General features: G+C 41.7%; 1 protein-coding gene across 1 annotated transcript in view; it reads left to right on the top strand.

Moving 5' to 3' along the window:
- The window catches only part of LOC149251902 (chloride channel protein CLC-d-like), a 214,408-nt gene that overhangs the window by 155,788 nt on the left and 35,922 nt on the right, over window positions 1-22,698 (top strand). The window contains exons 7-13 of the mRNA XM_089459624.1: window positions 4,245-4,388; window positions 4,475-4,530; window positions 4,704-4,782; window positions 4,885-4,949; window positions 5,053-5,101; window positions 5,211-5,344; window positions 5,462-5,554. Of these exons, the coding sequence (XP_089315750.1) occupies window positions 4,245-4,388; window positions 4,475-4,530; window positions 4,704-4,782; window positions 4,885-4,949; window positions 5,053-5,101; window positions 5,211-5,344; window positions 5,462-5,554 (620 nt within the window). The remainder of the gene's footprint in view (window positions 1-4,244; window positions 4,389-4,474; window positions 4,531-4,703; window positions 4,783-4,884; window positions 4,950-5,052; window positions 5,102-5,210; window positions 5,345-5,461; window positions 5,555-22,698) is intronic.

The following is a 22,698-nucleotide window of genomic DNA, read 5'->3' as shown; positions in this document are numbered from 1 at the left end:
TGAATGGAGGGTTGAGACCGAGAGGCCTCTCATGGATCCCACTGATGATTGGTTAGTGCAGGATGAGGGGGAGGAGGAGGAGGAGGAGGAGGAGGAGGAGGAGCAGGAGCAGGAGCAGGAGCAGGAGGAGGAGGAGTTGGAGGAGCAGGAGGAGGAGGTGACACCGCCTACCCGGGCTACCACTACCACCAGTAGAGGACGTGGTCTCCGTCTACCTACAGTAGCTGCTACTTCTACTTCTTCAGCTTCTAGAGCACGTCAGACTCCACTGCCATTTCCACCAGCACAGGCACCAACATCTTCATCTAGGGGGAAAGGGAAAGCAGTGACATTTTCTCGCAAGAGGGGCAGAGGAAATCAATAGGATTAGAGTCTTAGACTTTCATTTTATTGTATATGACATTATGACATGATGAGATACATTATCATATTTTTTGTTGATATTTTGAGGCTGAGTTGGGACGCAGGACTTACTATTCAGGACATGATTCAATGTTATGTGTGATTTTAGCGCTAGAAATGATATTAAACATCTTATATATTAGTTTTTTTATCATATTTATGTGTCAATGTATTTATTTTATGTTGTAGATGGTTTAGATATTAAAAAAATTGAAAAAAAATGAAAAAAAATGAATATTTTTGTGCCAAACGCTTTTTTCCCGCTTTTTTCCGCTTTTTCCCGCTTTTGCCGATTTTTTCCGCTTTTTTCCCGGCGCCGATTTAATCCCGATCGCGCTTTTAACAACATTGACTAGATGTAGGTGGATAGCCAAGGCAAAACCCAGTCAACAACTCTTCCTTTAATAGTTTCACGAGATGAACCAAGACCTCTTGACCTAGACACAAACTTCCTCCAATCACCAGTTCAACCCTTCCTTTTTTCTGCAGATGATAACCTTCCAGTAGCTTCGACCTAGTAGTTTGATCTTCAACTTCCCCAACAACAGAATTTCGACCTAGCATAAAACTTTGACCCAGCAGAATTTTCGATCCAATAGAAACTTTGACCCAACAGTAATTTTGACCCAGCAAAATCCAGAATTTTGATCTTCCTAGCAGCAAAATTCCAACCTAGTAAATAGCCCAGTAAATCCACATGAGTGAGAGAGAGACAACCCAAAAAACTTCGATTTTTTCTTCTCTAGCAAATCTTCTCCTTCTTTTGCAACTTCACACTTTTTCTGCTTCCTCTTCTTGGATATCAAACTTGTGTGAGAGTGTCTTCCAAATGAATCAAACTGCTTGTATATATACCCTTTTTTGGAGGTTGAATTACCCTCATGTAGGCCGACTTGATCAAGTAAGGGCCGACTTGGTGTGGAGGTGACAAATTACATTTTTGACTCAATAATAATTCTTTTTACATGATTTAAAAGCCCAAGAAGGGTCTCATTAAATGGACAATGACTCTAATGACTCAAGACAAAACCTAGAAGTCCTCAATGGGGACTTTGACCTAAAACATGATGACCCAAGCATGAAACCCATGCTTTAATAAGTCATAATAATAATAATAAAATTTATTTTTCTTTCTTTTAATAAATACATTTCATTATGACTCAAATACAATTATGAAGGCCGAACCTAGTTACATTCTTCAACACTCCCTCTTAACTAGGGATATATTCATACATACAAGTACATGGAAGATCTCAAAACAAATGAGCCACAAAGAGTTTTGGCACTTACAGTGCCACGTACTAGATTCCTGACTAGGACAATTGTTAAAATTGGCAACTAGGGCCAAACTCCACATGGGTCATCTTATTTATGATAATTGATATTTTTCTTGGATTCCTCTCTCTGAGAGGTGTAGGATTGATCTAAAGATCATCCGATTCCGACGTGTACAAATGAAGTTATGAATTTATTTTAATTATGGACAAATTGCCAAGTTCGGCCAACAAACTTATGTAGGCTCAGGAGCCCAACAGTAACATCTATTCATCCTCAATGTTTGCTATAAATATATGATGCCTTGGCCTCATTTGGACACACTCATCCTGACACATCTCTCTCTCCTCATTGATTGGGTATGCATTTCTGGGCAGTGTTCTCTCTCCACAGGTGCGAAGGAAAGAAAAAGAAATTTTTGTTTTGGGCATTGACTGGGTTGACCAAATTTCTGGGACAGTTTGAGCATGCGTTGACCAACAATGTTGACTCCTTTGACTGCGGTTTTGAAAGGGCTATCTCTGTTTGGGCAGGCCACATTTTTGGGCACAAAAATCAAGGCTAAACGTTGACTTTGACCAGTGTTGACTGCAGCTAGGGATGATCACAGGTGGGCTGTTTGACCAGATTTTGATTAGGTTGTTTTGAGGGCTGATTCATCTTGCTATTTGGAGGCTGTAGTTGACCAATTTGTTGAAGGTCAAATTTGCCCTGTTGACTAGCGTTGACTTTTCTTGTTAGGGCTCTTTTGTTGCTGTTATAAATTATCAGATTTGTAAATTGTACTCTCTCTCTTTGCTGAACTATTGAAGACTATAAGAAGAATTGTTGAAGGGTTTCCCACATTGGGGTTTGTCCCTGGCTGGTGCCACATCTTGTGTCCTCTTGTCTTGGCTTGTCTTCTACTATTTATGTTTATGTTCTATTTGCATTTTACTATCATGTTGATGTGATTGCTAAACTATTGATATTGGGCTAATAAAGAAATTGAAGTAAAATTGCTCTAAAGCATAGAACATACCATTGTTGCCTAAAATTAACAACAATCTATCCAGGTGGGACTAAAATGGACTAAAGCTTTCAACCTATTTAGGTACCATTAGGCTTATTTACTAACCATCAATCCAGGGAACTAGGTGTGTAATGCAAGGTCAAAGCTCTATGACCAACGCCACCCTCCCTGCCTTGGGAACTAGACATCAACACATAAGCCGACCAGAGGTCCTCCCGACATTTTACACACACAATGCCTCAACACATCAAATCTCTCTTGATCAAACAAATCGATAATCTGAAGCATGCTTTTCAAAAACTTTGAGAGATTTACCTAAACAGTGACAACCCCAATCAGTAACAACCTTTCAAATACTCATGAGTAAACACAAACCTTCGGGTTCTTCATACATCCTGATGCTGCGTCACAATTTATCATAGTAGGACTTAGAGGCTTCCCAAACAAATCATGACAGAAGATTCCTCAATCATATAGCTTCCTTTCCTACATCACATGCAGCAACTTATTCTACAACCGGATTATGCTTTCCTTCTTTCAGCAACACCTTTTCATTCATTCTCCAATTTTTTTCAAGGTATCCATCGTGACTATAATATGCCCTCCCTCTCAACTGGGGATATTTCCTTCTTGCTTTTATCTAGGCTCCCTCTTATAACTTAGGGAGATCAACTTCTTTCTATGACATCGAAGAATCTTTCATGGCTTCCATCCTTATCAAAGTCATCTTTATCGTCATCATTCATATAACTTCCTTTATCATGCTTATCAATCAAATCAACTTTACTTACTGTAATATGCATCCAGCAACAATGAATCTATATTTATCTCTAATAATATTTTTTGGTAGGTGTGGTAGTTCTTCTTGGATGTTTTTGTATATGTTTGTGCTAATATGGGTCTTTAACTTTGTTATGTATAGATTCACGTGGTGGTCTTTAACTTTACCTAGATGGTATGATCTTAAATATTAAGCTTGAAGTGCCTTCTTTTACATATTACCCTGCTAGTCTCATTTGTAGGGTTGTGTGTGTTTATTTTAAACAATTTGCTTCATTGCAATTTTCAAGTGACAGCCGGCATTTTCCCTTGCTTGCTTCCATTTTGGCAGAGACACATCACTTTGACTGTAGTTGAAAATTTGTTTAAAAACAAAGATAAACTGGAATTCCACCTAACATTCCATTCTTAGTTTCACATTTCTATTAGAAAAGATCATTTATGGAAGAGTAAAATTGTCTTGCATTCTTTGGCTGTTTGTTCACTAAAAATATTAGAAGTTAAAGGTGAAAGAAGTTATCTGAGCACTCTCTGCTTTTAATATTGAGTATGCCTCAGAAAATATTACCTCAACAAATAAGTTCATTCCTTGCATGCAAGTCATACATATCCACGTACAAATGGAATCTGCATTCACTAAGTGGAGTTTTTACAATATATACTAAGTTGACTATGATGTAAACTTTTATATAACAGTTTTATCAAATCTTGTAAGTCTGATATGTTTACCCATCTAATATGAGTAAAAAACTTTCTAACTGATTGCTTGTGACAGTTAGGTCAAGAAGGACCCATGGTGCACATTGGTGCAGCTGTTGCTTCTACCCTAACATGGATGCATGGCAAGTTTCCTAGCCAAAAGAAGTGTGATTCCAAAAAATCATGTTTCAGCAAGTTTCATCCACGAGCATGGCCTTTTGTAAGGACAAATATATTCTTTTATGTTTATACTCCATATACTGGAGCTTTTGTTTTTCTTCTCATGGCATTCGTTAATTGTTTCAGGATTTCCACAATGACAAGGACCGTCGGGAATTTGTATCTGCTGGCACTGCTGCTGGGTATTTTACCTTTTCAAATCCCTTAAATTGGGTTGTGATTTGAAGTATTATAGATTTTCAATGACAACTCATGGTAGACCTTATGTGCTGGTCGGTCAGGTTCATGAACTATATAGGCTTACATAGTTCTGAACATTTGTCCTTTTTGATGGCTTGTTTTTCCATTCTTTCAGGCTGGCAGCGGCATTTGGTTCTCCTATAGGTGGTGTTCTTTATTCATTGGAGGAAGCCTCAAGCTTTTGGTCAAGAAAGGTAGGTTTAAGTTTTGATTGAGTACTTAAGAGAGGTTCTTAAAGCCTGCAAGTAATTGTGTATATATTGTGCTGAAAAAAAGGTTCATGGTTATGTCATTAGGTCATGTGGCGATCTCTGGTTTGCACCACAGTTGCGACAATGCTGCTTTCATGGCTTCATGAGAAGTAAATTCTCTTAGTTGACTTTGCTTTCATGTAGTGGTGTGATGTGTTTGGTTGTTACAAAAAGAAATAATTTTGGCTGTAATATTTTTCTTGATAAATGCAGAGAGTTCTCATTTGCACTTCCAGGGAGTCTGGCTTTCCATGGCCTTCAGGTGGTAAAATACATCCTATGTTTATATCTTTTATGTTATACTACAGTTTTAAATACATTTTACTACATGGAAGGAAGGTACGTTATTCTAATCATTTTCTTTCTTTCAGCCTGTATTTCATCTCCAGGATCTCCCTCTCTTTGCACTTACTAGTGCAGCAGCTGGTATTTTGGGAGCTCTCATAAATACTTCTCATGGATGGCTGGCTAAAATCAGACCACCGTCAACTCATGCAATCTCCAAGTAGACTTTCTCAAAGACTTAAATTATATCTGCAGTTTGTGTTTATTTACATTTGAAAGAACTGTTTATCTTGTAATTTTTGTTCTTTCTCCATATATAACGTAGAATATTTTGCAGAATTGTTGAAGCCTGCTGCGTGACTTTTATATCTGTTGCAGTTATCTTCATACTGCCATATTTTTTTGGTGAATGTTTGCCGGTCCCTGAAATGTAAGTTTCTTTTCAAGTAGCACTTGTGCCTTTCCTTGTATATGCCCGGATGATGAATTCTTTTCATCTTTATACCTAAAAAAACATTCACTTTACATTGTTAATGGCACAGGATTTAACATATAATGTGCAACATGTTAATATCTGTGTGTGTGTGTATTTGTGCACATGGTTATTCTCAAGCTGGATAAATTTGTTTTCAAAAGTATGATGAAAATCCAGATGCTGATCATTTTGATGGTGCTGTTGATGCATCAGTTATTGCTACTGCTGCTGCTAGCAACAGTGAACCAGATCACATATCTGAGTTTGATTGTGGGCTTGTTTAAATCTCATTTTAGATCCTAGAGCTAGTGTGACTAAAGTCTTGTATCAATTTTTTGTAAGATAAGATGATTTATTGTGTTGCATATAGTTTATCTTTTTACTTTTATATGTAGCATACATCTTAACATTTTTTCCTTATTTACTGGAGACAATTCTTCTTGCATTACATTAAATGATAAAAACGGTTTACATCCAATGTTACATCAAAAGTCTAAGGGCTTGCCAATGTGGTCCCTATTGCATCAAAATCTAGCAGGCCTTGTGAGAGGCCTCACAAGGACTAGCCCCTTACACTTCACCTTAGCACTCCACTTTTTACTTTTTAGTGGGATTTCACTACGCAAAAGGCTTCCTAGTAGAGATCACCTAAAGGTATCCTATGATGATAGGATCAAGGTGATGTTTAAGAGACTTGATCAAGGTACTTCTCACTTGGAACAAGGCACAATTCTTTGTATAAAAGGAACAACATACCCATGAAGAAGCCTAGGAAATAACACTTGGAGCCTAGGGTTTGAAGATGTAGTTCAGAAATGGTACATCTAGGGTTTGAAAGATATGATCAACAAATTGTTAAAATTGGCAACTAGGGTCAAACTCCATGTGGGTCATCTTATTTATGGCAGCTGATATTTTTCTTGGATCCCTCTCATCGAAAGGTGTAGGATTGATCTAAAGATCATCTGATTCCGATAAGTATTCATGGAGTTATGAATTTATTTGTGTTATAAGACAATTCATCAAGGTCGGCCAACAACCAAATAAACCCCACATGTGCTCAACGTTTTAGTATAAATAGAGGTGGCCTTCAAGTCATTTCAACACACTTGGGATCTCTTCCTCTCTCTACTTGTCTTCTGCGATTTATGTTTATGTTCTATCTACAGTTTACTTTAATGCTGATGTGATTGCTAATCTGGAAAAGATATGGAGCTAATTGTGAAAATTGAAATAAATTGCCCTAAGCATAGAACATACCTAAAATTAACACGGTATCAGAGTTGAGGTGAAGACAATGCCCAAACAAGAGTGAAAGAGCAATCACCGAATACAGTTGGGAAAGGACAAAAGGATCAGTGGATTCCTCATCCCTCTTCAAATTCACCAAGGGTGAAGTGGAAGCAGAGAATATTATCAGAATGGCGCAGTGGAATATGGCCTACCTAAAGATCACTTCATTGGAAGACCGGATCTCAAGGTGGAAGGAAAGGTAGATAACTAGTTCGGCCATTATGTGAAGGAGTGTCCGAATGGCAGGGACACATCACTTGATGATGATAACAATCATTCCAGGGACATCTTCAATGATCAAAGGAATGATAGGTAATGCAGGTCATCAAGGAAATGGCCGACTCTTCATAGAAAGCAAGGAACCCTAGGTATGAAGAATCAAATGTTGTTTCTGATAAGATAAAGAAGCGTTATCTTGTATTGGCCCTCTCCTTCAGATTCTTTGGGAATCTGGCTTATAGATTGTAGTGCTTCAAGGCACTTCATCGGATAGATGGGACACTCTCTAATTTAGTAGAGATGGAAACAATCGTGGGATTATACTTGGAGCCGATGCCACCTATCTCGGAAAGGGTGTAGGGAATGTTAACTCTCAATTGAATAAGGGTAACTCGATTCATTTATAGAATTTCTTTTATGTACCTGATCGCAAGAAGAACCTGGTGTCTATCTCAGAAATGGAAGTCAAAGGTTTCAGGGTGGCATTCATCGATGGAAAGGTACGTGTTAAAAAATATAATTTTCAAAGATGCTTTTTCTCATGGGTTTAGGGTTGGCAATTTGTATCAAGTTGCAAGATGGTCCATTGGGGATCATGTCAATTGACATATCGCATCCATAACACTGGAGGTCTACCTATGGGGCCCTACTTGATGTGAGTCAAACGGTGATAGGGATGTCTGAATTCAAGTAGAGCATGAAGGTACATGTCTAAGATGTACCGAAGGAAAATCTTATAAGGGGACCATTCCCCTCATGCAGTGGGTCCATAGGTTTGGAACAACCCGAGGAGTTTGAGATTCATGATCGGGAATCTCATGTATATAGGTGGAAGAAAGCCCTCTATGGCTTGAAGCAAAACACCCTGGGCGTAGTATGAGAGGATTGATAGCTGTCTGATGAAGTTGAGATTCACTAGGAGTGAAACCGATCCAAACCATTACCCGAAGGTTGTGGATGATAGACCTCTCATACCGGCACCTTATGAGGACGACCTATTTCTGACAGGTGCAAACCCTTTCATTTGCAGAAGTAAGAAGGAGTTGGATTTCGGATGTGGAATGATAAACTGCAAGCCTGTGACTACCTTGAGGATCTTAACTTTCAGAAGTTATATGGTAGTGATGTCGGACTAGATTTGGGAAATGCCTCTGAGTTTCATAAACTCATTCGCGTTGATGTTCTTGGTGAACTTCCGTCCGGACATATGTTTTGCAGTTAGCATGGTGAGCTCATATTTGGTTGAGCCTCACTGGATTGGTGCCAATAATCTCCTGAGATATCTTCAGGGCACAATCTCTCATGGATTGAGATACATTGCCGGAAATATGAAACTGCATGATTATTCGAATGCTGACTGGGCAGGCAGTGCGGAAGATCATTAGAGCACTTCTCAGTGCTGGTCCTCTTTGGATTCTGCTTCGATATCATGGATGAGTAGGAAGCAGAAGTCGGTCGGTATAAGCACCACCGAGACCGAATACATAGCTACGAGTATGATCTCGTGTGAAGCTGCATGGTTGCAGAAGCTCTTAAGTGAGCTGTTTGTACACATGATGAATACCACTGTGATTCTCTGTGACAACCAGAGGGGGGATTCGATTATTGAGGAATCCCGTATTCGATTATTTCTCCAGCCGATAGACATCAGATATTGCCTTATCTGCGATATGGTAAGTCGATGAGAGAGGAGGCTCCATCGCATTGAGACTGATGTATAGGTTGCAGACATTTTGTCAAAGTCCCGGAGAAAGGTCAAATTTGTGACTTTCCCGAACGACTTGGAGTCGTTGAGAGACCTTCTTATAAGGGTCCTGCATGCTGCATGCATTGAGCTCTGGGAGCTCTGGGGGGCTTGGGGTACTTATTGGAGCAACATACGACCACAGGGTGACTCACCCTCCCTTGGTGGTGCGCTATGAACAGGATGATTAGTTCTTCTGTGGGCTGGGATGATTAGTTCTCTTGTGGGTCGGGATGATTAGTTCTCTCGTGGCAACTGTGGAACAGGATGATTAGTTCTCCCGTGGCAACTGTGGAACAGGATGATTAGTTCTCCTGTGGGCCAGGATGATTTGTTCTCCGTGGCGACTATGGAACAGGATGATTAGTTCTCTTGTGGGCCAAGATGATTTGTTCTCCGTGGCGACTGTGGAATAGGATGATTTGTTCTTCTGTGGGCCAGGATGATTAGTTCTCCGTGGCATCCACTGATAGGATGATTCGTTCTCCTGTGGACAAGATGATTAGTTCTCCTGTCAAGGCATGCTACCCATGCAGTCTAGGACTCATGGTAAGTACCTCTCATCTGATCAATGAGCAGGGAAATGAGGATAGGGACCATAGTAGTACTGTCGATGCACGCATCGCTGTATCTACCATACTCCCTATGTTAGGATGACCTCCGTTGATTTGGGATTAATGAAAATGATCTGGGATCAGTATGAGTGGTTTGAGACACTCTCTTGTGACATTGGTCTGGGATCAATGAAACTGATCTGGGATTGGTATGAGTGGTTTGAGACACTCTCTTGTGACATTGATCTGGGATTGGTCTGAGTGGTTTGAGACACTCTCTTGTGACATTGATCTGGGATCAATGAAACTGATCTGGGATCAATATGAGTGGTTTGAGACACTCTCTTGTGATATTGATCTGGGATCAATAAAACTGACTTCGGGTCAGTAAGAGTGATGTGACACACTCTCTTCAAATGAAACTGACTTCGGGTCAGTAGAGAATGGTATGAGACATTCTCGATCAATTCTTCTTCTTCATGGTTCAGCAGAGCAGAGCAGATCAGAGCAGAGCAGAGCAGTGCAGGGCATTGATGGCAGAGATAGTATAGTCGGACATATGGATCAACGAATGGAGTTCTCCCTAGTTGAGAGGGAGTGTTAAAATTGGCAACTAGGGCGAAACTCCATGTGGGTCATCTTATTTATGGCAGCTGATATTTTCTTGGATCCCTCTCATCGAGAGGTGTAGGATTGATCTAAAGATCATCCGATTTCGATAAGTATTCATGGAGTTATGAATTTATTTGTGTTATAAGACAATTCGTCAAGGTCGGCCAACAACCAAATAAACCCCACATGTGCTCAACGTTTTAGTATAAATAGAGGTGGCCTTCAAGTCATTTCAACATACTTGGGATCTCTTCCTCTCTCTACTTGTCTTCTGCGATTTATGTTTATGTTCTATCTGCAGTTTACTTTAATGCTGATGTGATTGCTAATCTGGAAAAGCTATGGAGCTAACTGTGAAAATTGAAATAAATTGCTCTAAGCATAGAACATACCTAAAATTAACTAAGTGATAAACCTTCAAATAGCCCTAAGTTGAAGCCTTTTGTTGAACTAGGGTTTTAAATAGGCCTGAATTGCCTGGGATTGATGATGTCAGCCCTAATTGGGCAACTTCCACCAAGGGAATGGCTATATTTTGAGTTAGCAAGGTCAAGCAAGGTGGACATGATCCAAATTAACTCTAACATTGTCTTAAAGCAAGCCCCAATTGAATTTGGCCCTTGCTCTAGCCATAGTGTATTGCCTTGAAGGGCCGAAAAGAGAAGAAAGAAAGGTAAAAGATGATTTTTTAGAGGTTTTGATCATCAAGAGGGATGCCAGTGCCTTTTGCATACTTGGGTGATGGAGTCTTAGGAACTTTAAGCATGGAAATATCAAACCTTGGAAGGGAGTAAGGGGGGAAACCCTAGTTTTCACTTGCTAACCCTAGCTATCATTTTATGAAGGGAGAGATTCACTAGAAAAAGGCTCTCTAGGAGGTTTTCTAGGGAGTTCAAGGACAAAAGATTAAGCATGCAATAATTACCAATAATTTCATATAAACATATACATTTAGACAAGGAAAATAGAAACCCTAGCAATATTCCATTACATGCAAAACCATAAAATATATTCAACAAAAATACTCACAATATATCCAAGAACATGCCTTATTTCAATCCCAAAATGATGTCTCCACAACAAAAACTAGTCTCTAATAGCCAAAATCCACAAATGTGATGATGAACAAATGAAAGAGGTGGTGCTCTACTTATATGAGGTATATGATCTCTAATATTGATTAAAAAACCCTACACAAGTTTGCTCTTTGAGTAGACAAAGTAAAATTGGGTTACAATCCAATCCACTAGCATAACAACAAAATATGTCAATAAAAGCTCACATGTGTGAGTTGTAAGACTTTAAAATGGGTGATGTCACTCCCTCTTAGGGCTCAAAATGCTCCATCAATGCATTGGAAGGGCTACAAAGGTCTCCAAGCATCATGATCATCCTCCATTTGAGGAAGAGTCCTCAAATCAAGCCTCAAAGCATCTTTGTGTGTCCAAAATCCAGTTGTGGGTGCCTTGTGTCATCTCTATGGGTGCCAAGTAGACAATGTAGTTCTCTCTCTCTCCAACATTAGGGCTCTATTAGATGTGTTACCCACCATTTTGTGGGTTATATCCCTAGGAGATTTTTTTTCTCCAAGATGGTTCTCAGTCGGCAGACAACAGCCCCTTGAAGCCACCAACTAGTTGGTTGTGCTACTTCTCTGCCACCTGAGCCAGCCATGTGGTCCCTCACCTATCTTCCATGATTGTATGTTTGAAGGTGGGCTTCCCGAACCTAAAGGTATGCCTTGTCATTTGGTAATTGAGTATTGTAGTTTGCTTATCATAGATACTTCTGGGCAAGGATTAATGGGGGGATTCGGCGGAAAGAATGGTTTATGTCTATGCTCGTGTCCCTTAGACCCCATTTGGATGTTAACCTTAGGTTCTAGTCCCGTTGGATTTGTTTTACTAACCCTTTGGTTTTAGGGATGGTATTACATGAGAAACCCTGATTTTGGTTGTATGATCCTGCTCCCTCATCCATATATATTACTCCCCTTCCACTCATTATAACCCCATTCATCATTTCTCCCACTTGGGTCCACATTCTTCCACTGGGTCCACATAGGGTGAGATTTCCCCTTCCCCTTGCCCACACCTTGGGTCGGGCCTGAAATGATGCCCCAGAGGTTGATGTAGCTGAAAAGAAAAGTAAAAGCATAACAGGTTACATTCAACAGGAAAATGTACCACAAAATGCAAAAGATGGCCGGGACAAACACATTTAGCACGTGGGCAAAAGCCAATACATGAGCTCTACCCCATCATCATGGCCATCACCCTGGTTCCTACAGGCCCTAGATGAGCCTCCTTTATCATTTATGAACCCATGATGGTCCCAAACCCTAGTGGGGAATGAACCACCCTACCTTAAAGGGGGTATCCACTGCTATATCTCACATATCATGCTCCCCTTGAGCCCTGAGCAGTTAATTAAAGAAAAATCATAAAAGGCAAAAGCAGTGTTACTTGGGAGCGGGAGCGGGAGCGGGGAGCGGGAGCGGAAGCGGGAGCGGGAGCGACCATTTTCAGAAGCTCCCGGTTTGGGAGCGAATCCCGGAGCGATTTTTTAAAAATATATATATTTTTTATATTTTTTAATTTTTGATACATATATGTCAACAAAAACATGTAGAATGATGAAATAGACATAAAAAACATAAAAAAACATAAATTGATCATTGAACCATATCACATCAATCATCTAGAAATTATAATCGTCATCAACCTTAGTAAAATAATAAATTAAAATAACATTCAATTCAATAACATTTATCATCATTGATCACCAAAGTAACAAGTTGTACTTGTAAGCCAAGTTTAACCATTACAAGAAGTAATATCGAAGATATTTCTAAGTCCTAACTTCTAACTGTTAACATGATATGAAATGTTAAAAATTTATAAAATGAAACATGAATAGTGAGATGAAATGAAACAACTTTAGTCTTTCACAAAGCATCATATTCATAATTCACAATCATTACCAATGAGTTATAATTGCCAAGGCCCAACTTCAAACTTCAAATTTTCATTGTCACAGTGATATAATGTTTACAAAAAATATCATAATGTCATAATGATATGAAAGAGTCAAGAGTCAAGAGTCAAGGACTCAAAACTCAACACTGAACAGTTATGAAAACTAAAGTGACAAGTCTAATAGAAACTAAAAAAGACAAGTAAACTGTAAATCTACAAGTGGCCCTTGCCACGAGAGTCTCCAGGAGTATAAGTAGGTCTTGGCGGTCTTCTAGGAGTCTCCCGCCCAGACCGACGACCAGAACTAGAGCCTCCACGCGAGGGTGTCGATGGAGGTGGCGACAGCAATGGAACAAGACTCGGGCCCCGAGAACTGCTACTGGATGGTGGAGGTGGAGGTGGCATGGCTGCTGCAGCTGCTTCAGCTTCATCCCGTACAAGCTCATCTTCTAGTTCTTCCATATGTACAATGCCATCCTCCAAATTGTCGTCCTCAGGGTGATTGTCCCAAATTTTATATGTGGGATCTTCATTAGCCCGATCATAGTAATGGCTCAACAACCTCAAATTGTAGTGCACATAAACCAAGCTTTCTGCTCGGTTTTCGTTGAGCCTGTTTCTTTTCACATTATGTATATAACTGTAGGTGCTCCAACACCTCTCTGCAGAAGAAGAATTTACAACCTGTGCAAGAACTTTCAATGCCAATTTTCGCAAAAGTCCGTCGCCGCCATATGTTTCCCACCATGTGAGAGAATCAAATTTATCTTTGTCGTCCATTGCATGGAAGTTACCATACAAACCACTGCCAGTGAAGTATCTGCCTATTTCAAGGCGCACAGCTGCACATTCCTCCCTGTCAGGCACCAACTTTTCTAATGCATCCAGATATCCTTTAGTTACCTCTCGATCTAAATGGGGTTTGGTCCTAACACCACCCCCTGCTGCAGGTTTGCCCAACCAAGAATTTGAGTAGTATTTTGGCGTAAGGATATACGCCAAGCAATGTAGTGGAAGGTTAAGCCTTTTCCACCGTTCACACACACAATCGTGAATCAGATTGTACAAGTCGGGATCTCTGTTATTAACAATGTCTTTTATTTCCCCCAACATGGTATCCATTTGCTCATACACCTCGCCAATCACTGGTTTGTCTGTATCTGCAAACCGAATCATGTTATAAATTGGCTTGGTGAAATCCAATACCTGTCTCACAGTTGTCCAAAACTGCCCATCAAGAGCGGCCTCCTCCACCGTTTCAAAACCTGCAATGTCAGCTACATTTGTAGCCCTTTCCTTTAACACCTGCCAATTTGGACTTGATACCATGCTAGCTAAACCCTCTCTTACCTTCAAAAGGCGCCTGAAGGTGAGGTAATAGCTACCAAATCTAGTCCTCGCAATCTTCAGCAACTCCAATCTCGAGTGACTGCGGAAAAGGCCATGGGTATTGCTATGATTTGTAATAAATTTTATCATTTTTTTTCCTCTCTTGTACAAATCACCAATCCATTGGTATTGTTCATTTTTGTTTTTGACATTATCATGCAACAGAAGGTTCAATGTGTGAACCAAACATCCAGACCAAAATATGTTCGGGTATCTATCCTCAATAATTGCTCCCGCTGCCTTACAATTAGGAGCATTATTAGTGATGACTTGGATGACATTGTATGGGCCAATACGCTCAATTGTTTCAAGCAATGCTTCTGCAATGTTGATAGCGGTCTTGAACTTGTCTGAGTAATCATGTGCAGCTAGAAAAATGGGACCACTTCGGGACACAGCAAGAACACTTATCAATGGCTTGCCTTTTACATTTGTCCATCCATCAGATACAATGGACACCCCATTGTCAGTCCAAGAACTTGTCATTTTATTCAAAGAATGTGATATTTTTGCTTTTTCATGATCAAGGCCAACTGTTCTTGCCTTGTCATACCCAGGGCTCTTGTATCCTTTAGGGGCATCATTTATGGCAGAAACCATTTCGTGCCAATAAGGTGAGCGTAGAACATTGAATGGTATCCCATTTGCATAGAGGAACCTGTAAATTTTTGAATCCACATCATTCCTACACCCCTCATCAAGGAAATCTGATATGGTTCTACGGCGTAAAGATGATGACCCTGAGCCTCCATGTCCATATCCACTGCCTTGGGAGGATGCTGAAGGAGTTCTTTGTGAGCTTTCAAAGAAACCCCTTGATCTTTTTGCTTTGTATTGGGCGTCCTCCTCTTCCTTTATGTATTTGGCTCTATCTGTTGTTGACACCGCGTCGCAAGTTCTGATTCCTATTTGTTTCTCTCCATCCCATGCCCTTTTCCCGCAAAGGTGTCTTCTCAAACGGGTGTATGAGCCTGTGAAATCATTGTTGCAATGGGGGCAATGAAATTTAGTGGTTCCACCCCCTCTCCCTGTTTCAGGCCTCTGAACATATTTCCACAATGGAGTTTGGTCTTGTTTAGTTTTTTGACCCTCATGTTCACCCTCCACATCCTCCTCACTGGGGTTTTCACCTATTTGACTTCCTCCGGCTTCTTCATCCACCTCTTCAGTTTCAGGCCCCCTCCGTTTCCTACTCTCCACCACCATAATAACCAGAAAAGGGACCAGGAAGAGGAAAATGCCAATAAAAATCCCCAGGTCCATCGTGTTTGATGTTTGTAGGGTTTGAGTCTTGAATCTGCAAATTAATTTAGTTTATTGGGATTAATTCTTTTAATTTATTAATTTAATTTAAATTAATGATCTTTAAACTCAAACAGGTAAATTAAACTAAACAAACTAACTACCTAACCAACTAAACTAACTAAATGATTAAGTTACTTACCTCTGCAATCTTGCTCCTCGCTCCTTGGCACTTGCTCCTCGCTCCTCAGCTTTGGCTCCTTGCTCCTCAGCTCTTGCTCCTTGCTCCTTTGCTCTCAAACTCAAGCTCAATCTCATTGAAATGATTTTGTTTTGGCCCATTGGGCTTATAAACCCAAAAAAATTAGTTAAATTTTTTGTTTTTTTCGGGTCCGCGGAATTTTTTTCCGCCGAACCGCTCCCGGAGCGTTTTTTAATGCCCGGGAGCGATCAGGGAGCGATCGCTCCCCGATCGCTCCCGGGCATTAAAAAGCGCTCCGGGAGCGCGGGAGCGATCGCTCCCTGAAGCGCTCCCTCACAGACCAGGGAGCGCAAATTTTTTTACGGGAGCGTGCTCCCGAAAATCGCTCCCGTCCGGGAGCGATTTGGGGAGCGCGCTCCCGACCCGCTCCCGAGCCGCTTTCGCCCAGAGCGCGCTTCGGGAGCGGGTTCGAAGGGGGGGGGGGGGCGCTCCCCCGCATCACTGGGCAAAAGGCATATAAAGAAGGTTGGCAAAATCAACGCTGGGGCACCTCATGTACTACCAGTTCTCCCTCCTATACATTATATAACCAAGTGTGGGCTTCCCTTTTACTATCTACCCTTGTACCCCAACATGTGGCCCAGGGCTGCCCCTTTTCATTTCCTACTCCATTCATCTCTTTATCACATGCCACCACCTTTTAAAAGATGTACCTTGGACATATTATCCCCTTTAGAAGTAGAAACCACCTAATAGGATATTTGGTTAACCCCATTTGGAGCTTGGAGACATTAGCACATGCTAAAGCCCATTATGGAAGGGCATGCCATTATGAAGTCCCCACCTGTTCTCCATGGTTTGTAAGCTCTTTCACTCGAATTCCTTGATGAATTATTGTACTTCAAGGCTAGGGGATGCATTGGATCTTATGTAGGATTGCAAGTTCTCTCCATTTTGGGTTTGGTCTCCCTATATAGGGTCTTAACCCTCCAGAGGGCTACATTGGCACATGTAGGGTACGCATTGAGAGCCATGGGCCTCCACAACAGTAGAAAATACTCCATGGATCACCAGAGATTGCTCGAGATTCACTTATTGGAAGAGGGTCTCCTCCCATTAGTGAAAGTCCATAAAGAATAAGAAGCTTTAGCTATGGTGACATTGGGCTTTAGCTTCATTGTTGCTCTTGACCTAGCAAGTGCCCCTCTAGAACCCCCTGCTAGTTTGAACAGTAACAAGATGCAACAAGCCCTTCCCAATCATCCTGGGATGACCATCCTCATCCGGGTTCTAGATAAAAGCATGCCCATCAAGTAGTGTCAAAGCCAACCTGGAGGCATGTTGGGTCCACTGGTACATCTTTGAGAATCCTCCATGCCAAGTAAGAGAAGCTCAACGCTTTGGCATTAGGGGGTGCTCTGTGTTATCCATCAACTTCTTAGATCATCAAAGTGCCCAACGCTCTGCTATAGAGGGGCAATGTTGCATTTTATAAAACAACATGTTCTCTGGGAGTGTAATATGGCTTGGGCATTGTTACCCACCACCTGTGGGTAGTATGCATAAGATAAACTTTTTCTCCTAGATTGTCTTTAGCTGGCAGCCAGCGGTCCCTTCAAGCCACCAGATAGCTCAATGTGCCATTTTCTCTGCCACCTGAGCCATCTATGTGTCCCTAGTCCATCTATCATGAATGTATGTTTGAAGGTGGGCCTCCCGATCCCAAAGGTATGACTTTTCATTGGTTTGGTTAAGTAATTTTGTTTACTTTTCATGGATGCTTTGTTGCATGAATTGGTGGGGGGATACAATGGAAAGCATGGGCTAGGTCTGTGCTCTTGTCTCCTCCACCTGATTTGGTGTTTAACCCTGTATCCTAGTCTCGTGGGATCTCCTTTACTAGCCACTAGCTTTAGGGTTGGCACTACATGGGAAATCCTGATTTTGGTTACATGGTCCTGCTTTCCGATACCATATACATCACTCACTTCTGCTCATGTTGACCCCATTCATCATTTTCCCCATCTGGGTTAGCATGTGTCCACTGGGTCCGCATATGGTTAGCCTCCCCTTCCTCGTGCCCACACCTTGGGTCGGGCTTGGAACCATTCCCTGGAGGTTGATGCAGCTAAAAAGAAAAGAAAAAGCATAATTTGGCTACTCTCAATAGGAAATGTACCACAAAATGCAAAAGATAGTCGGGACATACAAATTTAGCACGTGGGCAAAAGCCAAACATGAGCTCTACCCCTTATCCATGGCCATCAACCTGGTTTCTATGGGCCCTAGATGAGCCTCCTCCATCATTAGGAACCCATGATTATCCCAACCTCTGGTGGACGATGAACCGCCCCACCATATGGGGGTATCCACTACTATATACTACACATTATGCTCTCATCCCCTGAAGCCCTGAGCAGTTATGAAGAAAAATTAATAACACAAAACGCATATGAAGAATGGTGGAAAAACAAAGGTCGGGGCAACTCATTGTCGATGATTTGCTCCCTCTTGCACTCACATGCCCAAGTGTGGGCTTCCCTTATTATAGCTACCCTTGTACCATGAAAATGTGGTCTTGATGATTCCCCCAATCCCCACTCTGTTCCATTATTATATCATTTGCCACCTACCACTTTAGGGATGTACCATGGACATGCCACCCCCTTTAAAGGTTGAAACCACCTAATAGGTTCCTTGATTAACCCCTTATTGAGCTTGGAGACATTTGTACATGACAAAGTCCACTATGGAAGGGCATGCCACCATGAAGTGCCCCATTTGTTCCATGACTCGTAAGCTCTTTTACTTGATTATTCTGATGATTTGTTGTATTGGAGGGCAAGGGGATGCATTAGATCTTATGCAAGATTGCAGGTGGGTCTACATTTGGGGCTTGGTCTCCCTATACGGGTTCCTAGCCCTCTAGAGGGCCACATGGGCACTTGTAGGGTGAGCGTTGAGAGCCATGGGCCTCCATCATAGTAAAGATTACTTCATGGATCCCCAACATTGCTTGTTGGTTGCTCGTGTTCCACCTTTTGGATGAGGATGATGCACCTGGTTCACTATGCATAGCTGACTCCACACTTACACCATACACTTGGCAGATGTTCCAGTTTCCCGAGGATGTCTCCCGCTGTAGAGGGAAGGCTTATGTCATCATTGTAGCCCTTGTAGATGGTTTACAGGCATTTTCGATCCATTTGGAGACCCATGAGGATGTCCTTGTCCCCCTATTAAAATTGGCATCTAGGTCCAAATACCACCTTGGGACAACTCATTTGATGAAGATGATGATTGCATTAAATTCCTCTTTTCGAGAGGGCCAAAATTAATATAAATATCATCCAATTTGGACAAGTAGAAGTATGTTTTTGAATTTATGCCCACACATGGGCAAATTGTTCAGGTCGGCCACAGGATCATATAAGCTCATGAAGCTCAATGGACATGACTCTTCACCCTTAATGACTTGTATAAATACAAGTGACTCCTCACCTCATTTGGCATCATCATGATCACTCACATTCTTCTCTCATTAGTTCATACAACTTGTTACCGCCCAAACTAGTAGGGGTCTTGGCAGGGGGTCTTATAGGGCAACTACTAGGTCAAGGGCAACTACTAGGTCAAGGGCAACAATGGAGCGATAGCCCATTGTCACCTCAGCTAAGGCTCCTTCCTCTTTACGGACTTTCACCGATGGGAGGAGACCCGATATATAATAAGGATCACGGAGTTGAATGGATTAATGATAGGATGAAAGGTGATCCTAGAAGCCTATTCACAAGAGATGCTCAAATATAGGGCTTGCTTGCTTGGAAAACAAGATGAAAGGTTCTCTAGGAAGGGCTCATGAATACATGAATAAGCCACTCAAGAGGGTCGAATGACCAACTAAATGATTTGTTGGGCCTTTGAGGAGGCCTAATGAAGTCTAAAGTGTACCATGATGTAGAAATGGACTCCCAACATAGTGGAGATAAACCTGTTGTTTTCCAAGCAAAAACCTATAGTGCTCCCAAGTGGGTGTGGGGGCGCAAGGTCATCCTCATGGGTCTCCAAATGGATCGGAAGTGCCTATAGACCATTTGTAAGGGTTGGAATGATGACATAATCCTTGCCCCTATAGCGGGGAACAATCCTATGGACCCTAGAACATCTACCAAGTGTATGGTGCATCTGTGGAGCCAGTTGGGCATGGTGAACCAGGTGCATCATCCTTGTCCAAAAGGTGGAATAGGAGCAATCAACAAATGGTGTTGGGGATCCATGAAGTAATATTGGCTATGGTGGAGGCCCATGGCTCTCAAATCTCATCCTACAAGTGCCAATGTAGCCCTCTGGAGGGCTAGGACCCTGTATAGGGAGACCAAGCCCCAATGGAAATCCACCAGCAATCCTGCATAAGGTCCAATGCGTCCCCTTGCCCTCCAATACAACAAATCATTAGAATAATCAAGTAAAAGACCTTACAAGTCATGGAACCAGTGGGGCACTTCATTGTGGCATGCCCTTCCATAGTGGGCTTTGGTATGTATAAGTGTCTCCAAGCTCAATAGGGGGGCTAGCCAAGGACCCTATTTGGTGGTTTCAACCTTTAAAGGTGGTGACATGTCCATGGTGCATCCTTCAAGTGGTAGGTGGCAAATAATATAATAATGGAAAGGAGTGGGGATCAGGGGAAACATCCAGACCACATGTCAAGGTGCAAGGTTAGCTATAATAGGGGAAGCCCATAAATGGGTATATAAGTGTAGGAGGGAGCAGATCGTGGTACATGAGTTACCCTGGCCTTTTTTTTCCACCCTTCTTCATATGCCTTTTGCCTTTTATTGATTTTTCTTCATAACTGCTCGGGGCTCCAAGGGATGGAGAGCATGATGTGTGAGATGTAGTAGTGAATACTCCCTTAAGGTGGGGCGGTTCATTGCCCACCAGGGATTGGGACAATCATGGGTTCCTTAATGATAGAGGGGTCTCATCTAGGGCCCATAGGAACCAGGGTGATGGCCACGGGTAAGGCGTAGAGCTCATGCTTGGCTTTTGCCCACGTGCTAAATTTGTATGTCCCAACCATCTTTTGCATTTTGTGGTACATTTCCTGTTGAGAGTGGCCAAATTATGCTTTTACTTTTCTTTTTAGCTGCATAAACCTTCGAGGAATCGCTCCGGGTCCGATCCAAGGTGTGGATAAGGGGAGGGGGAGGCTAACCCTATGTGGACCCGAATGAGAAAATATATGAATGGGGGTAAAATGAGTGGGAGGGGAGTGATCTAGGTAGTATCGGGATGCAAGACCACGCAACTAAAATCAGGATTTCCTGTGTAGTGCCAACCCAAAAGCCAAATGGTCAGTAAAGGAGACCCTCGGGACTAGGATACAAGGGTAGCCACGAAATTGGGCGATGGAGACAAGAATATAAGCCTAACCCACTCTTTTTGCCGAATCCCCCCACCAATCTATGTCCCAAAGTGCCCATGACAAGTAAGGAAAATTACTCAACTATACCAATGAAAAGCCATACCTTTGGGGTCGGAAGGCCCACCTTCAAACATACATTCATGACAAGTGTTTGAGGGACCACATGACCGGTTCAGGTGGTGGAGAAAATGGCACATCAAGCTATATGGTGGCTACAAGGGGTTGTTGGTTGACGACTGAGGACCATCTAGGAGAAAAAGATTCTCCCATGCATACTACCCACAGGTGGTGGGTAACACAAGTATTGGGCAACTTCTCTCTCTCACACGTGTGGCAAGAAGGACGAGTTTCTGCATTGAATTGCAGGGCCCAATATTTCAGGAGCAGACCAAGTTTGGCTAGTGTTGACCAGGGACTCTTTGACCTGTTTTGAGTCTTGACTGCGCTTTTTGGAGGGTTATTTCTGTTTCTTTAGGCCTCCTTTATGGGCACAAAAATCGAGAAGATCTAGGCAGTTTGACCAACGCTAACTTCGGGGTTGACTATAACTTTGACCGCAAATTTTAGGGCAGTAGTTTGACCAAGTTTGACCATTGACTTTGACCTGATTTTGACCTCCTATTCAGGCCGAGTTTGACTAAGTTTGTCCGAACTTCAAAGGTGACATTTTGCTGTTGTTTTTGACCACCGTTGACTTTCTGGTTTGGGCTGAATTTGATTGCAATTGATTGCAGATTTGACAGGGTTGTTTTGATTGTGATTTGGCAAGTCAATTTTTATGTCTGTACTCTCTCTCTTATGAACATTTGATATAATAATAAGAAGATTTGATCCAAGGGTTTTCCCCGCATTGGGGTTTTTCCGTGGCATCTGCCAAATCTGGTGTCTTCTTGTCTTGGCTTGTCTTTTGCATCTTGTTTCATGTTCTATCTACTTTCACTGTCAATGTGATTAATGGTTAATGCGATTGCTATTGGAAATTTAAATTGAATCTATCATTGGGCTGCTAAAGGAACATTGAAGTAATTGTGCTAAGCATAGAATGTACCATTGTTATCTAAAATTAACATGGTATCAGAGCACAAGTGAAGACATAGCCCAAGTAAGAGAGAGAAAAGAAATCACTAAGAGAGATCTGTTGGACAAGACTATTGGACCAATGGCTTCTACATCTTACTTCAAATCTGAGGATAAGCTCAAGGACAAATCTGATTATCATGTATGGAAGATGACTTTGGACTTGACTTTGGAAGAGCATGATGCCATGGACTATGTGAAGGGAAGAGTGGTGGAGTCTCCTTCAAATGCACTTGCTGTTGCAAAGACTAAATACAAGAAAGGTGAGGTCAAAGTTAAGAAAATTATTATAGACTCCATTCAAAAGCATTTGGTTGCCTATATTTCTGATTTGGAAACATCTAAGGAGATGTATGATAAG

This window comes from Pinus tabuliformis, chromosome 7, assembly GCF_031772625.1.
Source record: "Pinus tabuliformis cultivar Carrire ecotype Pingquan chromosome 7, CPIR1, whole genome shotgun sequence".
NCBI lineage: Eukaryota > Viridiplantae > Streptophyta > Pinopsida > Pinales > Pinaceae > Pinus > Pinus tabuliformis.
Note: the sequence above shows the minus strand (reverse complement) of the source record. Positions and strands in the feature narration are given on the sequence as shown.